At 45.9% G+C, this 21,025-nt stretch overlaps 1 protein-coding gene across 2 annotated transcripts in view; it reads left to right on the forward strand.

The window, feature by feature from the left end:
* Positions 1-21,025, forward strand: part of ptprub (protein tyrosine phosphatase receptor type Ub) — a 237,349-nt gene that overhangs the window by 173,780 nt on the left and 42,544 nt on the right. Inside the window, exons 13-19 of one of the 2 annotated variants that reach the window (XM_061819017.1) lie at positions 1,737-1,773; positions 5,483-5,621; positions 7,997-8,020; positions 8,216-8,370; positions 10,838-11,025; positions 19,827-19,899; positions 20,001-20,077. In XM_061819017.1, the coding sequence (XP_061675001.1) occupies positions 1,737-1,773; positions 5,483-5,621; positions 7,997-8,020; positions 8,216-8,370; positions 10,838-11,025; positions 19,827-19,899; positions 20,001-20,077 (693 nt within the window). The remainder of the gene's footprint in view (positions 1-1,736; positions 1,774-5,482; positions 5,622-7,996; positions 8,021-8,215; positions 8,371-10,837; positions 11,026-19,826; positions 19,900-20,000; positions 20,078-21,025) is intronic. The other variant, XM_061819018.1, reaches the window with a different exon arrangement.

Raw genomic sequence — 21,025 nt, forward strand, 5'->3', positions numbered from 1 at the left:
ATTTTGGCCCACTCCTCCGCACAGATCTTCTCTAGATGAGACAGGTTTCTGGGCTGTCTCTGAGAAACACGGAGTTTCGGCTCCCTCCAAAGATTCTCTATTGGGTTTAGGTCTGGAGACTGGCTAGGCCACACCAGAACCTTGATATGCTTCTTACGGAGCCACTCCTTGGTTTTCCTGGCTGTGTCCTTCGGGTCATTGTCATGTTGAAAGACCCACCCATGACCCATGACTGAGGGAAAGAGGTCGTTCCCCAAAATCTCACAATACATGTCCGCGGTCATCCTCTCCTTAATACACTGCAGTCGTCCTGTCCCACGTGCAGAAAAACACCCCCGTGCTTCACAGTAGGGATGGTGTTCTTGGCATGGAACTCATCATTCGTCTTCTGTATCTATCTGTCTGTAAATTTATCTAGCTGTCGGTCCATATACTATATTTTATGAAAGGGGATTTTTGAGGCCCATGCTCATTCTGATATTTGTCAGGAAAAAAGATGAACACGTTAAAGACGTAGCCAAGTCAAGCCGAGCGACGCCGAATGGATGTGAAGTTTGGGGGCAGACTGTCATCCTCTCAATGCACTTGCTAATGACAGGCGTGAGGGCAACAGGGCGGTAGTCGTTAAGGTTTTGTTTTTGGGGATAGGAATGGATGTCGAGGATTTCAAAGAGGTGGCGTTGACTGCTTGGGGCAGCGAGAGGTCGAAGATCTTGCAGAAGACGCTGGACACGCTCGTGGGCACATGCTCTGAGCACCTTTCCTGGTACTCCATACGGATTGGGGGTCACGGCCAGGAGCGCACTCCTCACGTCGTGCTCCTGCACCGTGTGTGTGAAGCTTTTGGAGCCTGGGGTGGGGGACAACATCATAAAAAAAAAAATTGGGGAGGAGGCGGGGTTACACCCTGAAGTGGTTGCCAGCCAATCACAGGGCACATGAAGACAGACACCAGTCGCACTAACAATCACACCTTGGGGCAATTTAGAGTGTCCAATTAATGTTGCACGTTTTTGGGATGTGGGAGGAAACCGGAGCACAGGAAGAACATGCAAACACCACACAGGCGGGGCTGGGATCAGAACCCTGGTCCTCAGAACTGTGAGGCAAACGCTCTACAGCTGCGCCAACGTGCCGCCACATTTTCAATAAAAATGAGCAATTTCGTTAGTTTGCTCATTTACGAATGCCCAGATTGGCGCATATAAATTTGATATTGATAATGCATCTCGTCCAAGGTGGCAGGATGGAATTGGATTAGAGTCTTGAATTTCATTAGTGTTGTTTGACAAAGGTCCTTTTTATAGCTCCAAGATGTCATCAGCTTAAATTTGAATAGAATTATTTCCTTTTTATAGTGGCACATTGGATTGGAACTCTCCCCTAATCATCTTCCCCATCTCGCTCTCTCCGTTTTTAATACTAATCTTTTTTTTTTTCCTTTGGCAATAATCTCTTATCTGTCTTTAATACACTACCACAGCTGTCAGATATGCAAAGATTTCAGAGGTTTCAGTATGTTGTTAATAGAACTCTCACATCTAAGTTAATTTGTCCTTTCAGTCAGAAGACATTTTCAGATGCACTTCATTTGCAAGGAAAAAACATATTTGAAGGGAAATGTTTTTTTGAGCCCACTCAGAGTTGGTAATAACTTTAGATACGTCGAACACGCGTCTTTGTTTGTGTTCCTTTGATGCAAAATAACACTCATCTCTTTTCCTTCTTTTTCTTAGGAATCAAGAATAAACTGCATCCGCATAGCTCGCAAAGGTAATTTCCGAGCTGTGGAGTGTGACCTTGAGTGCACTTCACATCGCCAATCTTTTGACATTTTTCTGTTTTCTTTGTCGGAATTGACATCGCGTGACATGGTTCACAGGGGCTATATTGTAGTGTTATTGTTCTCGAGTACAAAATTGGGAAGGTGGACAAATGTTCTTCAACAGCCCTGCTTGTTTTGGCCGTGGTTTTCAGCGAAAAGGGCAACAGGCAGGGAGGGATTAGAGGTCAGGCTTTCATCGTGTTTGTTTGCGAGTGGCCGCTGGGACGAGTATATCAAAGGCGGCCTCTTTGTTCTCATCAGCGCTGCACTAGATGGGCAACATCTGAGGGGCTCTGACCTCAGCACGCACCAAAGGTCCTCCACGTCAAAACTTCCACAGAGAGCCACCTTGGCCTTACTATGAGAAAGTCCCCCACCCGCCCTCCACCCACCCACACACACACTCCTGTATCTGGGATTTTGCATCGGAGAGGACATGAAAAGGGCAAGGAAATTGACACAAAATTGTCTTGGCAGGAGAGTCACTCCCTCCCCCCCCCATCCCTTCCTCATGATGTACTCCACTGTCAGATCTCAGTGAGTACGAGTCCAAAAGTTTTCAAAAGCACTCCACTATAGCAGTCAACAGGTCCTACAGAAATCGAGCAGGAAAGTCGTTTTCCCCGGACAAGTCGCTGCGTCACTCGATCAGCCCACGATCACCTTTGCTTTTTAAACGGGATTTCAGCCAGTGGTAGAATCCATGAGCGAGCTCCCCCGGCAAGCCCCCGGAGCTCGCCCCCCAAAGCTCGGCTAACGGCCTCACCGGCCGCCGAAGCTCGGCTGACGATCCCCGCCACCGGAGCTCGCTCGTCAGACTCCCCGCCGTTCCCCTCCAAAGAACCGTACGCGGCTGCCTTTGTGGGGGAGAGGAAGGGGGGGGCATTGCTTACGCACTTATGTCCCACATGTAGGCCTCGGCGTAGTCAGACTGCGCATCATTCCGCCAAAAGAAACATCCGAATATTCAACATTATTTCCAGCCACAGGTTCAAATCTGTATGAACTTTTCCTCCGTCTTCCCAATCAACCAATACTGCTGTTTATTCATCAGATGAGGATAAATCCGAGAAATCAGTGCCGTAATCGAGCGGTTGGAACGGCACGTAACACGTCACATCTGGCCACGTAGGTCATGTGACTCATGAAAATGGCGGCGCCCCTGAAAATTCGTAATCGGCGATAAAAATCTTCTCAAAACACTATTAAATGAGAGATTATTTAGCATCACATTGTCAAAATAGAGTACATATTACATGACCTAACGCAAATTACTGGAATTCCCCTTTAAACAATAATAATTGGAAATGGATAATCAAAATACAGAGAAAACCTTGTGGAAATTTGAAATGAATGAATAAACACTCTACTTGCTGTTTCTCAGAAGACGAAGAGGTTTGGGATATGGTTGGCCATGGTGGATCGTAGCCAACAAAAAGAAGCGTGCATTCGAGCGAGCGTTTGAAATTTGTAGCCGCCAAGTCATCAACCCAAAGTTTCACTGAAATTGTTAATTTATTTTTTTTTTGTTTTTGCCTAATCGACCAGCAAAAAGAGTAAAAAAATGGAAAAAAAATACCTTTCACTCCTGGAAATTGTGGGAATAACACATCAAAAACTACAAGACAATCAACCCAGAGGTTGTTTTCATGTGCGACAGGCCAAAAATTTCCAACGTTATCTCCCATTAACGCGGACTCGGCATCATCGTCTCCTAAGCTGTTTTTATCAAGCAGGCCGTCACGAGCCAAGTGGAGGCAAATGATTCTGGCCCGGATACGAAACTGGAGATTACATTTCAACTTCCAGGTGACAGTTTAATTACGGATCTCCTGGCAAGGCTCACCGTGACAATGGACTTTCATTTCCCCCCGCTAAGCGCCAATTTCCAACGTGGGGCAACTGGCAAATGCGCAGATTTAAGTGGGAATCCGTTTCGTGCTCATGTTCCGGGTGTGATGTGGGAACGGTCTTGTCGCTTTTGACGCGGAGACCTTTAACCGAGCTGTTAACATCACCGTCACGATACTTTGGCTGTATAAAGTAACCAAGTACGAGGGGCCGATAACTCGGAACTTTTGATGCTGCTTTACTTTGTGTTACTACATTTTCTTTTGCGATATTTGGAACAATATGGTCTAGAGTCAACTTGTCAACATCAATCTTAAAAAAAAATATCAATCTGCTTTGTTGCTAAGGCTTGTTACACATTCCATTTATGCTAAAATGAACTTTGGCGCGCAAAATGTAACGTAAACCTTCTCATAACGAGTGACAAGTATAGAGCAGCTCGCCATCCGTTCTGCACCTAAACAGCTGGGGGCTAAATTTAGCAGCTAATTTGGCAATATACGTCTTTACTCGCTGCTCTTTCATGTCAAACGGCACAAAGAGATGGCCTCGAACGCACGGCGGGACTTTGTTCGGGAAACGTCAAGCTGAAAGAAAAGGGGAACAACAAAAACACAAGTTGAAATGACAGCCTGAGGTCCAAAAGTGGGCGGAGAACACCCCCCCCCCCCTTCCTGCCAGTTTTATTTGGACGACAACTGTTACGAGACTTAAGCCGTCATCTCGGTTAAGGTTCCACTGCCACATGCCAGTCGAGATGCATTCAAGTCACATTCAATGCTTTCACTTTTACACTATCTTCTTTGCCGATATTGTGCTGATATGATCTCACTTTCACTTTTACACAAAATGTACACACTAACGACAAAATAAAAAAGGCCACCGGCGACAGATTATTGGTTCACGACATGGCTGTGTTTTTATTTCCTCGCCCCCCCAAAACACCGGCGTGCCCAGCAGGCAGTGAGGTATCGCCGTGTCCTGAGGCCTGCTCTGACTTTCCGCTGCTCTCGAGACGATCCGCCGGCCTCGGAACGGCCGTTTTAGAGGGCTGCCGAGCCCTTGAGCGTCCACTGACGCACACGTACACGGGGACAAGTACGTAGATCAGTGGGAACCCATGAAGTAGACAAAGGAATATCCACCACGAGGAACCGCTAAGGAGACTTGTGAGCTGGAGGACTCAGAGAGCGCAAGGCACCTTGAGGTTTCCATCCAGAGCTTCTGTTTGGAAGACGTTGTGTTTGTGAAATATAATAAATAATTCAGTGTTGACAGGGAAAGCATCTCCGCGGCGTTGTCGAAGCGATGCGTACGGTACGCTGCCAGGCTTGCGGGGTGACACAACAATTGTGAAATTCAACAATCACTCATCAAAATAGAGATTTAAAAAATAGCTTGAATTCCTCCACGCGCGATTTATTCATGACGTTCGTCATTGCAAGAGTCCTACAGAATGATTCTGTATGTAAAGCGTAGGTTGTGTGGCTGACTGCCGACGCTGACCGAACGTGTGGCTTAATTCCTTATTTGCATGACTTTCAATATCGCCGGCACTTTGAAAAGGCTTTTTGAAATATCACTTCTATTGAAATGCGGCGATGGCATTAAGAAAGCCATTAGAATTCAGCGGATGTCGTCAGTCGTCAGGATAGGTTGAATGGATGCATTGTGGTGTGAGAAGTATCTACCTGCTGGCGGGGGGGCTTTTCAAAGATGTGAATTTTCTCTTCCGCCAACCGCCGCTTTCAATAAGGCCTCCGTGAATCATTTCATTTGAAAGCTCGTCTGTTTTGCTCGCCCCAGCCGCCTGCAAAGACCACCGCAAGGCCTTGGAGGTGTCCCAGAACTCGGAGGAGATGGGCCTGATTCTGGGCGTGTGCGTCGGCGGCCTGGTGGTGCTCATCCTCCTGCTCGGCGCTGTCATCGTTATCATCAAGAAAGGGTAAAGACTGTCGATTTTGTGGAACACCTGCCTCCTTATGTGCCTCACCTTCATTGCTGTTGTGCGGTTATCTTATCCATAAACAATTATCATTTTTTTTCCTGGAAGGTTACGCTCGCTTCGGCGGGCATTGCTTTCGCTCGCTTATGATGTATCAAAGGGTCCAACAATTCTCAATCGGCAGAGCCCATCTCGGTATGCGAAGCGTTTAATTAACGGCTGATGCTATTCAATTAGCGACTTAATTACACACACCGAGCGCAGGACCGCGGCATAAATGAGATGCTAATTGGGAGGGAAAAGGTGTGCTTTTAGAGACTATTAGCCAGTGAACCCGGAGGTCCCCGCTAAATGTATCCATCCATTTCCTCCGCCAGCCTTTAATAACTTCCAAAGATTATGTACAGTGCAACCAGCAAAATCAAACAAAATCCCACAGCATCATTTAAAAGTAACATTTGATAGTTTCAGATTGAAACTCTTGCCTTCATAAAATTTCAAGAAAAAGTTTGATCACATTTTAACATTCTTAGATTGTCACAGTGTGAGTAAGTTTCTTTCGGCTTGTCCCGTTAGGGGTCGCCACAGCCTAACATCTTAGATGAACGCTCATATTTGTTTGGGACAGATTTTACGCCGGTTGCCCTTCCTGACGCAACCCCTCTTGGGGAGTAGAGGCCCCGGTGAGATCCGACTCAGGACTCCTGGTTCACCAAAACCAATCCTCTAACCACTTAGCTATGGGGCCTCTCTAAGATCTCATAGTTAAGAAAAAAATGAAAAAATAAACCCCCACAGTCCACCAAAGTGCTGTACAAAGCAATACATAACAGGGCGGAGTTTCACGTGAAACGCAAAGGTAGGTAGGTAAATAAAATGAAACTCAAGAAGACGCTCTGTAGCATTTGCAGACTCCGCCTGGGGCCAATTACAGCGATCTAGCTAGCTAGTGACAAAGGCGTGGACTACGGTCGGGTTGCACGTGACGTCACGCTTGTTCATCCGGGTGCTCGGCCGCCATCGTTGCAGACGAGCAGTCAGCTGTCCATCGTCGTCATGCCAGATTTTTGTTGCGTCTGCGGATCTGGAAATCGCAGGAACCAGAGACATTGGGAAGCGATTTTTCCGTGTTCCAAAGATTAGATTGCCAGAAGGAGAAGGTACAATGGAGTTATCGATAAAAACGGCAACAAAAGTGGCTCGCAAATATACGACGTGCAGATTGGAACGAAGCCCGAGTACACAAGGCAAATGGTAATTTGTGCAGTTCTAGTGTCCGGATATCCTACTCCAGGGAAGTCTTTCAGATCCTTTGAAATTACGCCATCGTGGAGAGTATACGAATCGATATCTTCACAGATTTTGATCTTCTGTACATATCTCGCTTTGGCGACATCATCGAGTGAATTAAAGTAGGCAGAAAACATTCGCCGCCGACACGTGGGTCTGTGGACGTTGCCGTGGTGATGTCGTCTGCGACGCCTGGCTTGTCTGTAGAAATGGCGGCGATAGATATCCTTGATAGTTTCAAAGCGATGCCTTCACAGAAGTGATTTGACTTTGGCCAGCTGCCTCAAGTCATAAAAAGCTGACCATAACAACTCCGCTCATCTGGCTGTTAAATTTCTGATCAGCGTCCAACTTGAAACCCAGATGTGAAGATCTGATCAAACGTGCCGTTCATAGTGTAGCCACCAAAAATGATCACAATTTCAGAGCCAGACGGAGAATATAATTTTTTTAGAGGGTCATCAATTTGTTCATCTGCTTAAAATTGGCGTGACGTTCAATGTTTTCTGATTAGAAAGCCAAGCTTGAAAAGAAAAGAAGACCTACAACAGAGTCCTGTGGGATCCCTTTCATGAGGGGAACTCAGAAGAAAAGAGACAGAAAAGAATCTCACACAATGCAGTACTTTTTTTCAGGAAATTGTACCACTTTAATGACAGTTGATGTTGGAGGCTCCACTCGTTTAATGTTTCAAGAACCGAGGCCAGAAAATGGGAAGTTAGCAAGAAAATCCAGAAAATCCCATTTCGAGGGCTGACGGCGCTTCCTGACTGATATTGAATCATGTCCATTTTGAAAGTCTGCACTTTTCTACAAATGAGCTCAGCCTCCTCCACCGCTAAGCAACCGCGAAGTTTCCCTCTTTAGATAATTGATTACTGGATTTGCCGTGACAGGAAGGTCACGTGCGTCGGCGCTTGAAGCCTCGCGAAAGAAACGCCCGCTCGATCCGCTTCCGCGCATCGCATGGTCGCCTGCGCAGCTTCTGGTTTTCACTGTAATCGATGCATTCTGCTTTCTGCTGACATTGTGTTCATTATACATGTCTTCTTGATTCCCCTCCGCCTATCCTGCACTCTTGCCAGAAGGAACTACTACTCTTATTACCCGTAAGTGACTATGGCTCTTTTCCATTGTTTTTTTTTTGTGTGATCCATCAGAAACATGCTTGTGCTCTGGCTGTCTTATCACACTAGCAGGAAGCGATCACGTATAATTGAGATGTTTTTATCGCTGACGTTGCTCCAATTTTTTTTTTTTTTTTTTCACAATACCCCACTCTGCTCTTCTGTATCCGGCGATAGGAAACCTGTGAATATGAACAAGGCACCAATTACTTATCGCCAGGAGAAGAGCCACATGGGCTCCATGGAGCGCAGTTTTACCGACCAGAGCACCCTGCAGGAAGACGAGAGGATGGCCCTCTCCTTCATGGACTCCCACACTTGCGGAACCCGAAGTAAGACGCCGGTCGCTTTCGGAACCGGAATGCGTTTGTGATTCTCGTCATTTCTCTTTGAATTGATTGCCCTTTTTATGTTGTCACTACGGTGACAAAGAGAAAGACAGATGTGTTTACCAACACCCAGTCGGCCACTCGCATTAGTCACGTCATCCACAAGCTCTCGTTTTTATGGACGTATTTCCGACGCCGTACCTCGTAATCCTTGCAGGATGGTGGCGTATCAAATACTGTTTCGGAAAGTAACAGTGAAAATATTCTAAAATGTCGTTATAGTTTTTAATCAAACGCTTAATGGATGCCAACGGCTGTTGTATCCCGTAATTTCCGGACTATAAACCGCGGCTTTTGTCACACGCTTTCAACCCTGCGGATTATGCGATGATGCGGCTAATTTATGGGTTTTTACTTTGGATTTGGATTACTTTTTGCACTTTCCTCAATTTGGCGATTCACAGATTCTATTTATTTATTTATTTATTTATTGGTGGAATAACCTATTTCTTTACGGCATTTGTAGAAAAAAAAGTTTTTTCACAATTTTTCGTAATGGGGCGAATACAAGATGGAAAAAGTGGTTTACAAGTATAACTACGACGGACTATCAAATGCAACTTTTGTCACACGCTTTCAATCCTGCGGCTTATGCAATGATGCGGCTAATTTATGGATTTTTTTCTAATGGCCACTCGGGGCCCTCGAGCAGTAAAGGTAAAATTGAGAATAAATGTGTCCAGGTAGACGCAAGTTTAATGTAACTTTGCGCTTTGTGCGTGAACATGAACAGACCCTCATCATGGAAAATGCAAGAAGAAATTATTATGACGCAGGTTTCGAGTTAAAAGCAATCGAGCCGGCCGATAAAGTAGGAAACAGCTGCTGCACGTAAACGTGGCGGAAATAAATCGATGGTGAGACGCTGGAGAAATGTAAAAAGACGAAAAAAGGCTTTCAGAGGTAGTAAAAGCAGGTGGCGTGAACCGTGTCGCTGCCGTGTCTCGGTGACTTTTACCGGTACGTTTTTTTAGTTAGTGGTGTGTGACTACCGTATTGGTGCCGTGTCACAGGCACTGCTTGGAAAGAAAAGCTAACGCAGGGCTCAACAACCTTTTTGAGGCTGAGTGCTACTTCGTGAGCACCGATCGTATGAAGGGCGACGTGACCGGTTTGCGGCAAACTTCAGACTCAGTTCATTACATGTGCAGAAAATATTTTTGTTTTAATTTATTGTAGTAAACAACAGTACAGGTATTTTAAAATTTTAATTCACGTAAGCAAGTCAGATTCAGAATTTAAAGCACAAATAATAGTAACAATTTGTGGCCTGTGGTATTTTTAGAACATACCTCACGGGCGCCTTGTATGGTCCTCGCGGGCTCCCATTCGCCCGCGGGCACCGCGTTGGTGACCCTTGAGCTAAGGTATATTATTCAAACTTTGAAAACTCTTTCCGTGTACCTTTTTCTATATAAATATCTCATATTTCAATGTGGGCACATGCGGCTTATGTATGTACAAAATGGTTGCGGTTTATAATCAGGTGCGGCTTATAGTCCAGAAATTACGGTAAGAACACCAAGACTTATGCGGTACAATGCGTTCAGTCATTTCCATGGCTGATTTATGCTCCCAGTAAAATAATGACTCTTATTTTTGTGTGGTGTCAAATTCATTGGCCTTATATTTACTTTTGTTGGGATCGATGTTTTGCTATGAATCGTGCTTCTGAATCAACTTTTCCCCCAAATACGGAGAAAAAGACACAGCAGAGATGGCGTTGGTGGAAGATCTATTCGTAATGTTTTTGTTCAAAAAGAGGTACAACTGGAACAGCGACTCAAGCAGTGGTGGTCTGAGGTAAATCCCTCAAGGCGTCTCCGTGGTGAATTTCTTTCACTGATATTTGACATTTCTGGAAAGGATTTGTGAAAAATATTCATAGTACCATCCAGTTTTTCCAGCGGCACTGCTACTTTTGGCCCGTATCTCTACTTATGTGGTAATAACGAAGACATCCTCTACAGCATGGGTGTCAGACTCAAGGCCCAGGGGCCAAATCTGGCCCGCCCCATGATTTTATATGGCCCGCGAAGGAAAATTCTGACACTCAACTTCCAAAAAATCTGTACAAAAGTTTCAAATCGTCATTATATAAATGATAACAGTGAGATATTGCAAGCAATATTCTGTGCCCAAACAACAGCAATAGTTCAAAAAAACCCATTACCCATGATTTGTGAGAACAAAACTAGCTCATAAATTTCATCTGTAAATACGATGAGGTGAAACATTTTCATGGTCCTCTGAGGGAAACGGTAACTACAATGCTGGCCCGCGGCAAAAATGGGTTCGACACCCCTGCTCAACGTAGCGCGTGTCCAAGTGAACGGGAAGTTCAATTCGGTCCTCGGTGTCTGTCACGTGAAATCCGCCAAGGTTCCAACAGCGACGCGGCCTGTTGCAGGTGATCCCCGCAGTTCGGTGAACGAGGCCAGCAGTCTTCTCGGAGGCTCCCCGAGGCACCCGTGCGGACGTAAAGGCTCCCCCTACCACACGGGCCAGCTGCACCCCGCCGTCCGGGTGGCTGACCTACTCCAGCACATCAACCAGATGAAAACGGCCGAGGGCTACGGCTTCAAACAGGAATATGAGGTGAAACTTTTTGTACTTTGCGCTCGCCCTCAGCGGTACTCCCATGTTGTCACCGTATGCCCGTTGTTGTCAAATGCAAAGTCCTCCGACAAAGGAGGCTTTCCGACCCTATTATTGAAATGTGAAAGCCACAGCCAGGGTGTAATTTATCCTTTCTTCTCCGCCATGAATCAGGCCAGAGAGCAACGGGCTCTTTTGTTATTTTATTTTTTATTTTTTCAAAGTAATGCGGTGAAAATGATGGAAAAACTCAACTCAACTTTATTGAAAGAGCACTTCAAAAACTCCCACAGATGAACGCTGCTGTACACTCTTTAACAACAATTGTGAAAATAATTAAACGTAGGGTAAATTAAAAAGGACTAATAGCAGGGGTGGAAAAAATACCACAAAAAATAAGGAGATACTTAAAAAAAAAAAAAAAAAGTGCAGAGTCTCGTGCTGGGTTGAAAGCCAAAGAATAAAAACGAGAGCTTTAATATTGGACAGCAAGGGGGCTTGCCTAATGTTTAGCGGGTGGTTATTTAAGAGAGTGACAGGCAAAAAAAATTGTTCAGATTTCTTAATAATGGAACTTTTAAACTTTTCTCAGGCCTTTTAAAAAAAAAAAAAAAAAAAAAAAGCAAGGCTAAGTTTTTGTGTGTATTTGCAGCAGTGACCTAAGTGTCTTGCATCAATGCGCACAAAAGCTGTCACAATCCAAATGTACAGGCGGTGACCATCAAACAGACCCACAGCGAGTGCCTATAGAAACGCGAGCATTGTTCAAGTGCATTTTCCCCAGGAAATTTAAAGCAATGAAAGGTCACCGTCAATCTGTTTTTCGAAAGGCTCTTTTTCAAATGCCACACACACAATTTCTCTTTTTTCTTTTCCATTTCATTCTTATCGTCGATGGCAACGCTCGAATAGCTCCGAGACGCGTTGCATCGCGGGCGCAATCGCGACGGCGTCGTTATTAGCGATAACCACTCGCTTATTAAATTAGAATCGGCATGAATGAGCGCGAGCGTCAACCCAATAATAATGTGAGAATGCCGTATAATTCCGAGAACAAAAATGTAAACAAGAATAGTCATTCTCAAGTTTATCATAAAAGAGTCGTGATATTAAGAGAAACGTGGATTTGTTCAACCCTCTGATGGGTCTAGTTTAAAAGAATGTTGCTTTTTCAGATAATCAGGTCATATAATTACAAGAAAAAAAAAGAAATCAAAACAATAACATCGTATGTTTCCAATAGAGCTTGTGCACCTGCGTCATCAAATCACGTAACTTTTGTTTACGTCGCCATATTGCAGGTCAAGCTAAGCATTGCTCAATGCTGAGTCGGTTGGAGACGACACGGAAATATGTCTTGTAGCACGACGCCCAGAGTCTTGTCCGATACCGTCAGACATTTAGAAGGTGAAAATAAACGACGGAACGCGGAAAAATTAGCTAAACTCAGCAGAGAGGACCCGTATTTAATGCCGAAGTCGATGTTTTTGCCCATAAGAAATTGCCATGTTAATTCCCTTCCGCTTGTCTTGGAAAACTGGATCTACACGTGGATCTGGTGAGGAAGTCGCTGAGATTCACACGGAAAAGTTTGAAAGAGTATAAAAGTCTGGACGCATACAAATACTTCGTTGCTGGATGTGTTCGGCAACACGTTGACCTTTGCCGGAATCCATCGATTCGCGAGTATTCAATACAAATACCCATATTTAAATAAATGACCCCTGGTTTTACACAAACTTGCATTGATCAACTAAGATTGAAAAAATAAAAGAGGACGGAGTCGTCTCCATGTAACGTACGTGGAAGCAATTGCGGCCACACATTAACCTCTCTCCTGCGACATACATTTTTTTTCTTTTTTTAAATACGCATTGCTCTCAAATGAGCCAACTTGGCATTATAATTACTTTTTGGCAATTTGAGATTGAGAAGAAGAATTCCTACCTGAAGTGAAGTGATCGTTACACAGATGTGTGTTTATTTTGTTTGGGCGCCATCCGTCACGTTCAATTGCCGAAATCCATCGGTATTTTCTGCTATTTTCAGCCGGTATTCCATAGAATGGTCCCTTTGAATATCTGTCTCGTCTGTTGTGACAACCGACAGCACAACAAGTCTCGGGCATTGTGAATATTCTCCTCCGGTTCAATGTCGAGCAATGTCTCTGTTTGACCGGCAATATGGCGCTGTGAAAATGCTGACATCACGTGCACGAGCTGTATAAAATAGTGGTAATATCAAGAGAATGAACGGATCTGTTCGAATAAGCCGAAATACTCAGAAAGTCAGGAATGATGTATTATGTATGAAAAATGTCAGTCACGCAGCCTTGGTGTGTCATATTAACACATGATCACAAAACGTGGATTAGGACGGGTGAGTGGAACGCGGTGGGAGTTTGAACTTCGGGGAACAGATTTTTAGTAGAGTATATAAAAATTCTTCAGTGTGCCTCTGACCCAAATTTACTTGACAGACCCTAAACTGTTGAAAGAGGATCTTAGCTCTAACGCGGTCAATCATGGATCACTTCTACGTAGATCCGAAAGAGTATGAAGCGTGTCAAGCTAGTAGCTAGACACTCGGATCGGACGTTTTGACATTCGCGGCGACGTATCTCGTCCTGCCTTCGTTCCGTGTCCGTAATCACCGCATCCAAACGAAACCTGTATTGTTAGTTCCACCCCAGGAGATTCATGTGTATTTTCTACATCCTGTAAAAAAAACCAAAAACCCGACAAATTTGACACACATACTTGACGTTAATGTTGGGGGAAGCCATCAGTCGTCCTCTGACATCATCCACGAGCCCCTTGCACGGCCCGCTGAAATTAATTAATGCTGTTAAAAAGCATCTGGATCACACTGAGGTTGAATGTATGAATAAATCATTCGCATGTGCGTGGAAAGAGGAGCTCGTGTCGCGAGGCAAGACTGATGAGGTTAAACGTCTCGGGAGGCGTTCTATCTTCTGTTAACAGATTGTAGGCGGGCAAATGCGGAGACGTTGGCTTTCCTTCCGCAAGATTCACTTCATTATGCTCGGCATTTATATACATCCCACTTGACAAATCTTCCAAGGTCTCCGCGGAGAAAAGTATTCCTGCGAGAATGTTATGTTTCGCTTGAAAATATTATTAGTACTGGTGCGGCGTGGTGAGCGATTCAGGATCTGACTAAAATTGGGGGATTTCTTTGTCATCATTTTTCCAAACCTCATAATTGGAGTGCCGGCGTCACTGGCGCGCTTTGGTATGGAGGTCGTGCAGCGACGTCATCAAAACACGTAATATACGTATATGGAAAAATGTGGAAAAATGAGTGACACTTGGCATAGAAGACCCACATTTAATGTCGAAGACGATGTTTTCACCGATAAGAAATTGGGACTGTTAACCCGCTTTCGCTTGTCTTTGACAACTGGATCTGCACACGGATCTGGTGAGTATGTCGTCGAGATTTACATGGAAGAGTTTGAAAGGGTAGAAAGGTTTGGACGCATACAAATACTTCGTTGCTGGATCTGCTCTCAATCAAGAATAAATCCCAGATCGCGATGGACCCACTCAGATTTTTTCAATACAAATACCAATATTTCAATAAACGACTCCAGGTTTTACGCAAACCCGCAGTCATTAACTATGATTGGGAAAAAAAATGACAGTACACGGAAGCGCGCTGCGGCCACATGTTGAACTTCGTTAAACTTCTGTGTGACCGACGGTTTATTTTCTTTTTTTTAAATACGCAATGGATTCATTTGAGAACAATGGGGAGAGGTTTACCAAAGATTAACGTGTGGCCGCAACGCGCTTCGTGTACATTGGAGATGACTCCCTGTCATTTTTTTAATTTTTTTTTTTTTTTTATACGCATTGTTCTCAAATGACCCAACTTGGCATTATAAATACTTTTTAGCAATTTGAGATTGAGAAGAAGAATTCCTACCTGAAATGAAGCGATCGCTACACAGGCATGTGTTTATTTTGGTTGGGCACCAATCCATCATGTTTAATCCCCAAAATCCATCAATCTTTTCTGGAATTTTCAGATGGTATTCCATAGAATGATCTCTTTGAAGATGTTGTGACAACCGACAGGACAACAAGTCTCGGGCACTGTGTATATTCTGCTCCGGTTAAACGTCCCCACGCTGCCGAGCAGCTCTTTTTGACCTGCAATATGGCGCCGTGAAAATGGTGACGTCACGCGCACGAGCTCTACACCGCAGGGGATGGTTTGACACAGTCCTGCCAGTCGATTGGTCAACAGGAGTCACAAGTAGGGAGAATGCTCGTCAGACCCTGTAATTGACATGCGATACAAGACCAGGTTGGATCCCGCCTGTCGCCTGAAGTCAGGTGGGATTGGCTTTACCTTTCCCGTGACCCAGAACAGCTTGAAAAATTGAAAGAAATAGAAGACGGAGAGACGGATGATGTTCTTGCAGCAAAAGACTGACAGTGTACCTTAATCGCCGTGCGATTGCTTTGAATCTCAAAAAGCTAATCTGGATCACATGAGCTGGTTCACAGTTGATTATGTAACTCCATTTTTATTCATGAGCGATGGAATTACCGTGGCTCTACATCTACACCTGCAAAATCTAATACGATCCAATAGAACGGCTTCATCAAAATTTCTGATAAATGTAAATTCAATCCGTTGTGGTTTTTGACGCGCACCGTCTTGGCTTTTTCCTTACCAGTGTTGCTGTCAGATTATAGCTGGTATGTAATTGGAGTGAATTATAGTTTATCACAGCTGCAGTGTACTGGTATTTGCTTCCAGACCTTTCCATTTCAGAATGTTCCTTTATGACAGTGGCCGGTTTCACTCCGGTTGCAAGATTGAAGACCCCCATCGATGAGCCATGATCTCTGTGTACTTTCCTCCAGTGAATCAATTTTTTTTGGCTGAGCGGTGAGATCACACCCTGGGGAAAAAGTCCACCGCTGTCAGCCAAATCCTGTTGCATCGGAAGGGGGGGGGGGGGGAATAGCAAAGATCTTTTGTCTCTGGTTCTTGGTGTCCCCCTCCCTCTGGACCTAATCTTGTAGACTCATTAAACTGTCCCTCGCGGGGGGAAACGCAATCCACTCGAAACAAAATCAATACACACCTCTTTGCTCGAGTGTGTGTTTTGATGTAGTGTCTCTCAAAGCGAGGAAATTGATGAGGACGATCATATTACACTGCCCTAGCGGCTGCGAGCGGTTTTATTTCTCAGGGGAATATCTGTGTTCTGTAAAAACACCGATCAATAATTTACAGCGAGTTGTTAAGGGGGGGGGGGGGGCTCGCACGTGCGCCACTTGCTGTCACTGCACTTATTTTCCCACCGTACAAACTTCAGCATCAAGTCCGCCACAGTCGAGATTTGCCGGGGATCTCGAAACTTTCATTACGCCGCGAAGTCGGCCGGCCTCTCCGTGTTGAGGTCGGGGGGGGGGGATGAACCCCCAGAGTAAGAGTGTACGTTCAGCAAAGGTTAGTGCTGGATTACTTTGGTTTAATTTTGAAAAATGCGTGGAAAAGGGAGGATTATTGTGCTATTTTATGACAAAACAAAGCACTGTGCTGCATGCTCATCCATCAGTTCATCCATTATCTACCGCTTTTCCGGGTCGGGTCGCGGGGGAAGTAGCTTCAGCAGGGATACCCAGACTTCCCTTTCCCCAGCCACTTCTTCCAGCTCTTTCGGAGGGATCCTCAGGCGTTCCCAAGCCAGCCGAGAGACATAGTCTCTCCAGCGTGTCCTGGGTCTTCCTCGGAGTCATTTTCCAGTTGGACATGCCCGGAGCACCTCACCAGCGAGGCGTCCGGGAGGCATCCGGATCAGATGCCCCAGCCACCTCATCTAGCTCTTCCGGAGGGATCCCGAGGGCGTTCCCAAGCCAGCCCTGAGACATAGTCTCTCCAGCGTGTCCTGGGTCTTCCTCGGAGTCATTTTGCAGTTGGACATGCCCGGAGCACCTCACCCGGGAGGCGTCCGGGAGGCATCCGGATCAGATGCCCCAGCCACCTCATCTAGCTCTTCCGGAGGGATCCCGAGGGCGTTCCCAAGCCAGCCGAGAGACATAGAATCTCCAGCCTGTCCTGGGTCTTCCCCGGGGTCACTTTCCGGTTGGACATGCCGGGAACACCTCACCCGGGAGGCATCCGGGAGTCATCCGGATCAGATCCCCCAGCCACCTCATCTAGCTCTTCCGGAGGGATCCCGAGGGCGTTCCCAAGTCAGCTGAGAGACATAGTCTCTCCAGCGTGTCCCGGGTCATCCTCGGGGTCTCTTTCCGGTGGGACATACCCAGAACACCTCAACAGGGAGGCGTCCGGGAGGCATCCGGATCAGATGCCCCATCCACCTCATCTGACTCCTCTCAATGCGGAGGAGCGGCGGGGATGACCGAGCTTCTCACCCTATCTCTAAGGGAGAGCCCGGACACCCTGCGGAGGGAACTCATTTCGTCCGCTTGTATCCTGCGTGGAAAAAGTGAACAAGTTTGAATTTTGCAAACCTGTATTTGACTTTTTTTTTTTGTGTGTGTGTGTGCGCTTTGATCTCATTTTGGCTCATTTAATTGATCCTCTTAACCAACCCACACTACTGATCCCTGCCAGTGAGGCTCTTTCTAATCAATCTTCCACAGGTTTGTATTGCTCTGCTTTCCTTCAATGTTGCACAACCCCCCCCCCCACGCTTTCCCTTTTTTTTTTTTTTTTTTTTTTTTTTTCCTTCTTCTCCCTTGCTCCTCTCCTGAGGAGTGATGAGAGCAGAGGAACAAAGAGCTCCGAGGTCTGGCATCAAAATTTAAGAGGAAGGGAATAAGAAAAAAAAAAGTGTAGGAATATACATAATGTAAAGAGTTAGGAGGTAAAGGGAAGGAGGGATTCAAAGAGAGGCGGCACATGGAACAAGTGAGGAGGAGGGTGTAATCCTATGCAGGATTTGGCTGGTTCTTGGCTCTCTTGTGGGGAGAACTGCATTGTAATCCCCTGCTCAGCATGCAGACTTTGGCGGAGTTTCATCGAATTTCCCCAGTGGCTGAAAACCGCAGGGGGGATGCCAGTCTTGAAATATGCACGTGTGTGTTTGTGTGCAGACATCCGGGGGGGGATTTGTAGAACAAATTTCAGCCCCCACTGTGGACGCTTGAAAAGAAGTTTAGGACGACTTGTGAGAGGACCCGCGACAATTTTTGAGTTAACGGGTTCGGTCTTCATCTCCAAGCGCGAAGGTCCCCCTGCCGCCCGGAACGTTTTGCTTCTTCATGCGCCGCGAAGATTTTGGTGGTAACTCGTGCATGCTGATTTTGGGTTTGAGCGCACAAGCACACCGTGTGGCCTCAAAAATAAAAAACAAAAACAGCCTTGAACTGCTTACGGAGTCTGCCTATCGCACATCATCGGCGAATTATTAGTAGCCAACGGACTGTTCGTGTGGTTTCCCTGATTTGATGGAGGGTTCTGGCAAAAGTCCAGTTCCTGAATTATGCTATTAACTTTGGACGATTACTTTTCATTACAATTTTGTCAGAGAGCTCACGGCTGCCGACTTCAAACAGGTGATGCTGGGAAAATAAGTCGTAAAAAATGCGCCCTCAATCGAATCGCCGCAATTGCTACAGACAAGCTTGGCGTCGCAGACGACATCACCATGGCAACGTCCACAGACCCACGCGTGTAGGCGGCGAGCGGCGGATGTTTTCTGCCTACTTTAATTCGCACGATGATGACCCCCCCATAGCTCAGTGGTTTAGAGGACCGGTTTGGTAAACCAGGGGTCGTGAGTTCGGATCTCACTGGGGGTTGCGTCATGAAGGGTCTCCGCCGTAAAATCTGCGCCAAACAAATATGAGCGTTCATCTGCTGTGGCGACCCTTGACGGGACAAGCCGAAAGAAAGTTTATTATAATGCGAGTGTAAGCTCAAGGGCAGCGTGCCGGCTTAGCTGGTAAAGAGTTGGCCTCACAGTTGTGAGGATGTGGCCGAAATGTTCGAAATCCAAAGCGCATTTTCCCATCACAATTAATGGAAAATGAAATAATGCGTTTCAAGCCTCTTTTCCATGATAATAAACTGCACAGTAGAAATACATGTATCGTTTAAATACTTTATATAATTAAATCATTTTTGAATATATTATTTGCACAAAAGGCGGCACGGTGGCGCAGCTAGTAAAGCGTTGGCAACACAGTTCTGAGGTCCCTGGTTCAATCCCGGACCCCCCTGTGTGGAGTTTGCATGCTCTCCCTGTGCCCGCGTGGGTTTTCTCTGGGCACTCCGGTTTCCTCCCACGTCCCAAAAGCATGCAACATTAACTGGACACTCTAAATTGCCCGTAGGTGTGATTGTGAGTGCGGCTGTTTGTCTTCATGTGCCCTGCGATTGGCTGGCATCCAGTTCAGGGTGCCCGTTGTCAGCTAGGATAGGCTCTCGCACTCCCCGCGGCCCTCGTGAGGATAAGCGGCTAACAAAATGGATGGGTATAAGCTCAAGAGTGTGCGAAACCGGCGACCTCGTGATACCCAGAGGTCCAGGACCAAAGGGGAGAATAGACCCAATGCACTAAGCTCGGTTCTTTTTAATTTTGTAGCGTGCACGGAGCATCAAACCCCTCTCCAAAATCCAGGAGTTCTTGAACTAAGCCTCCATTGTGCGTCACAGTTGATTTGGCTTAAACAAAATGTGTGCCCTATTTTCGTTACAGGCTGTTTCAGGGGTTAATGGTGAGGGGTTCCTCAAATATGCATGATATTAAAAAAAAAATGAAAAATCAAAAATTGCTCTTTCCGTAGAGTTTCTTTGATGGCTGGGACTGCACAAAGAAGAAAGACAAGACCAAAGCGAGGCACGATACCTTATTGGGATGTAAGTCATCGCAGCAAAAAAAAAAAAAAAAAAACATGGTGTAAAATATCTTTCATACTTCAATGTGCTTCTCTTCTTTTTTTTCTCTTGAACCGTGTCAGACGATCGACACCGAGTCAAGCTCAACCCCCTCTTGGGAGACCCCAATTCCGACTATATCAACGCCAACTACATTGACGTAAGTTTGACGGCAGGTACGGGGAGCCGACCCCTCCCGCAAAGCTCTCGCGATTGGTCCCGTAACCCAATCGGCGGGCTGTCCCGCTTTCACCCGGAAGCTCCCGCCCGATCGAACGAGCTTCTCGGTCGCGTCGCGCTCGTCGACTGCTGCGCCGCATCCCCCCGACCCAGACAAAGTCGGCTATCGCTTTTATTAAAACGGGGAGAATAAATGCATTTAATACCTTTGAGATGAGATGAACCCTTTTTTTTTTTTTATTTTTTTTTTTTTTTTTTAGGATGACACTAATCCCTCTAAATGAAATTGACTGGATTGATGTTATTCAGTCCCTAGTTCGGCGTGGGCGGGACGGCGTGGTGGGGAAATGAGGCTGGGGGGCTCGAGGGTGGGTAATTAATGATCCCGTTTCGTTGCTAACCTTCGATGTTTTCGCCCACCCCCCCCCCCTCGCCTGCCATTAGAAATTGATTCACAAATTTCATTTCTTCTCATCCTCGCATGTTTCCGTCCGCGATCGCGCCTCGTTTCGGAAAGGCCGAGTCCGCAGGAGGGGGAATTATCAGCCAGCGTTTTTCCAAAATAAAGTTGTAGCTAGCTGCTAAAGATAGAATCACACGCTCGCATCCGCCGCGGATATGCCGAGTTATGTCGAGGGGAGTGCGGCAATCTGATATGGATTCTTTGTCTCGCAAGATTTGCTTTGCGCACATCACGCCGGGGCTCGATACGGTGCCTGCGCGAGGGAGCCGAGGCGGGAGTTCTTCTCCAAGCCGTTCCCGAAGAATACATTTGAATGTGCATTTCTCGCAAAGATAAAGTTATGAAGCACTCGGGTCTCCTTTTGATTGGATTAACCTTTTATGACAAATCAAATCAAGGAAGCGGAGTAGCTTCACACTGCGAGGTATTTTATTTTTATTTTTTTTCCAACGCGAATGACAGCTG

Source organism: Syngnathoides biaculeatus, chromosome 5, assembly GCF_019802595.1.
Source record: "Syngnathoides biaculeatus isolate LvHL_M chromosome 5, ASM1980259v1, whole genome shotgun sequence".
Classification (NCBI taxonomy): domain Eukaryota; kingdom Metazoa; phylum Chordata; class Actinopteri; order Syngnathiformes; family Syngnathidae; genus Syngnathoides; species Syngnathoides biaculeatus.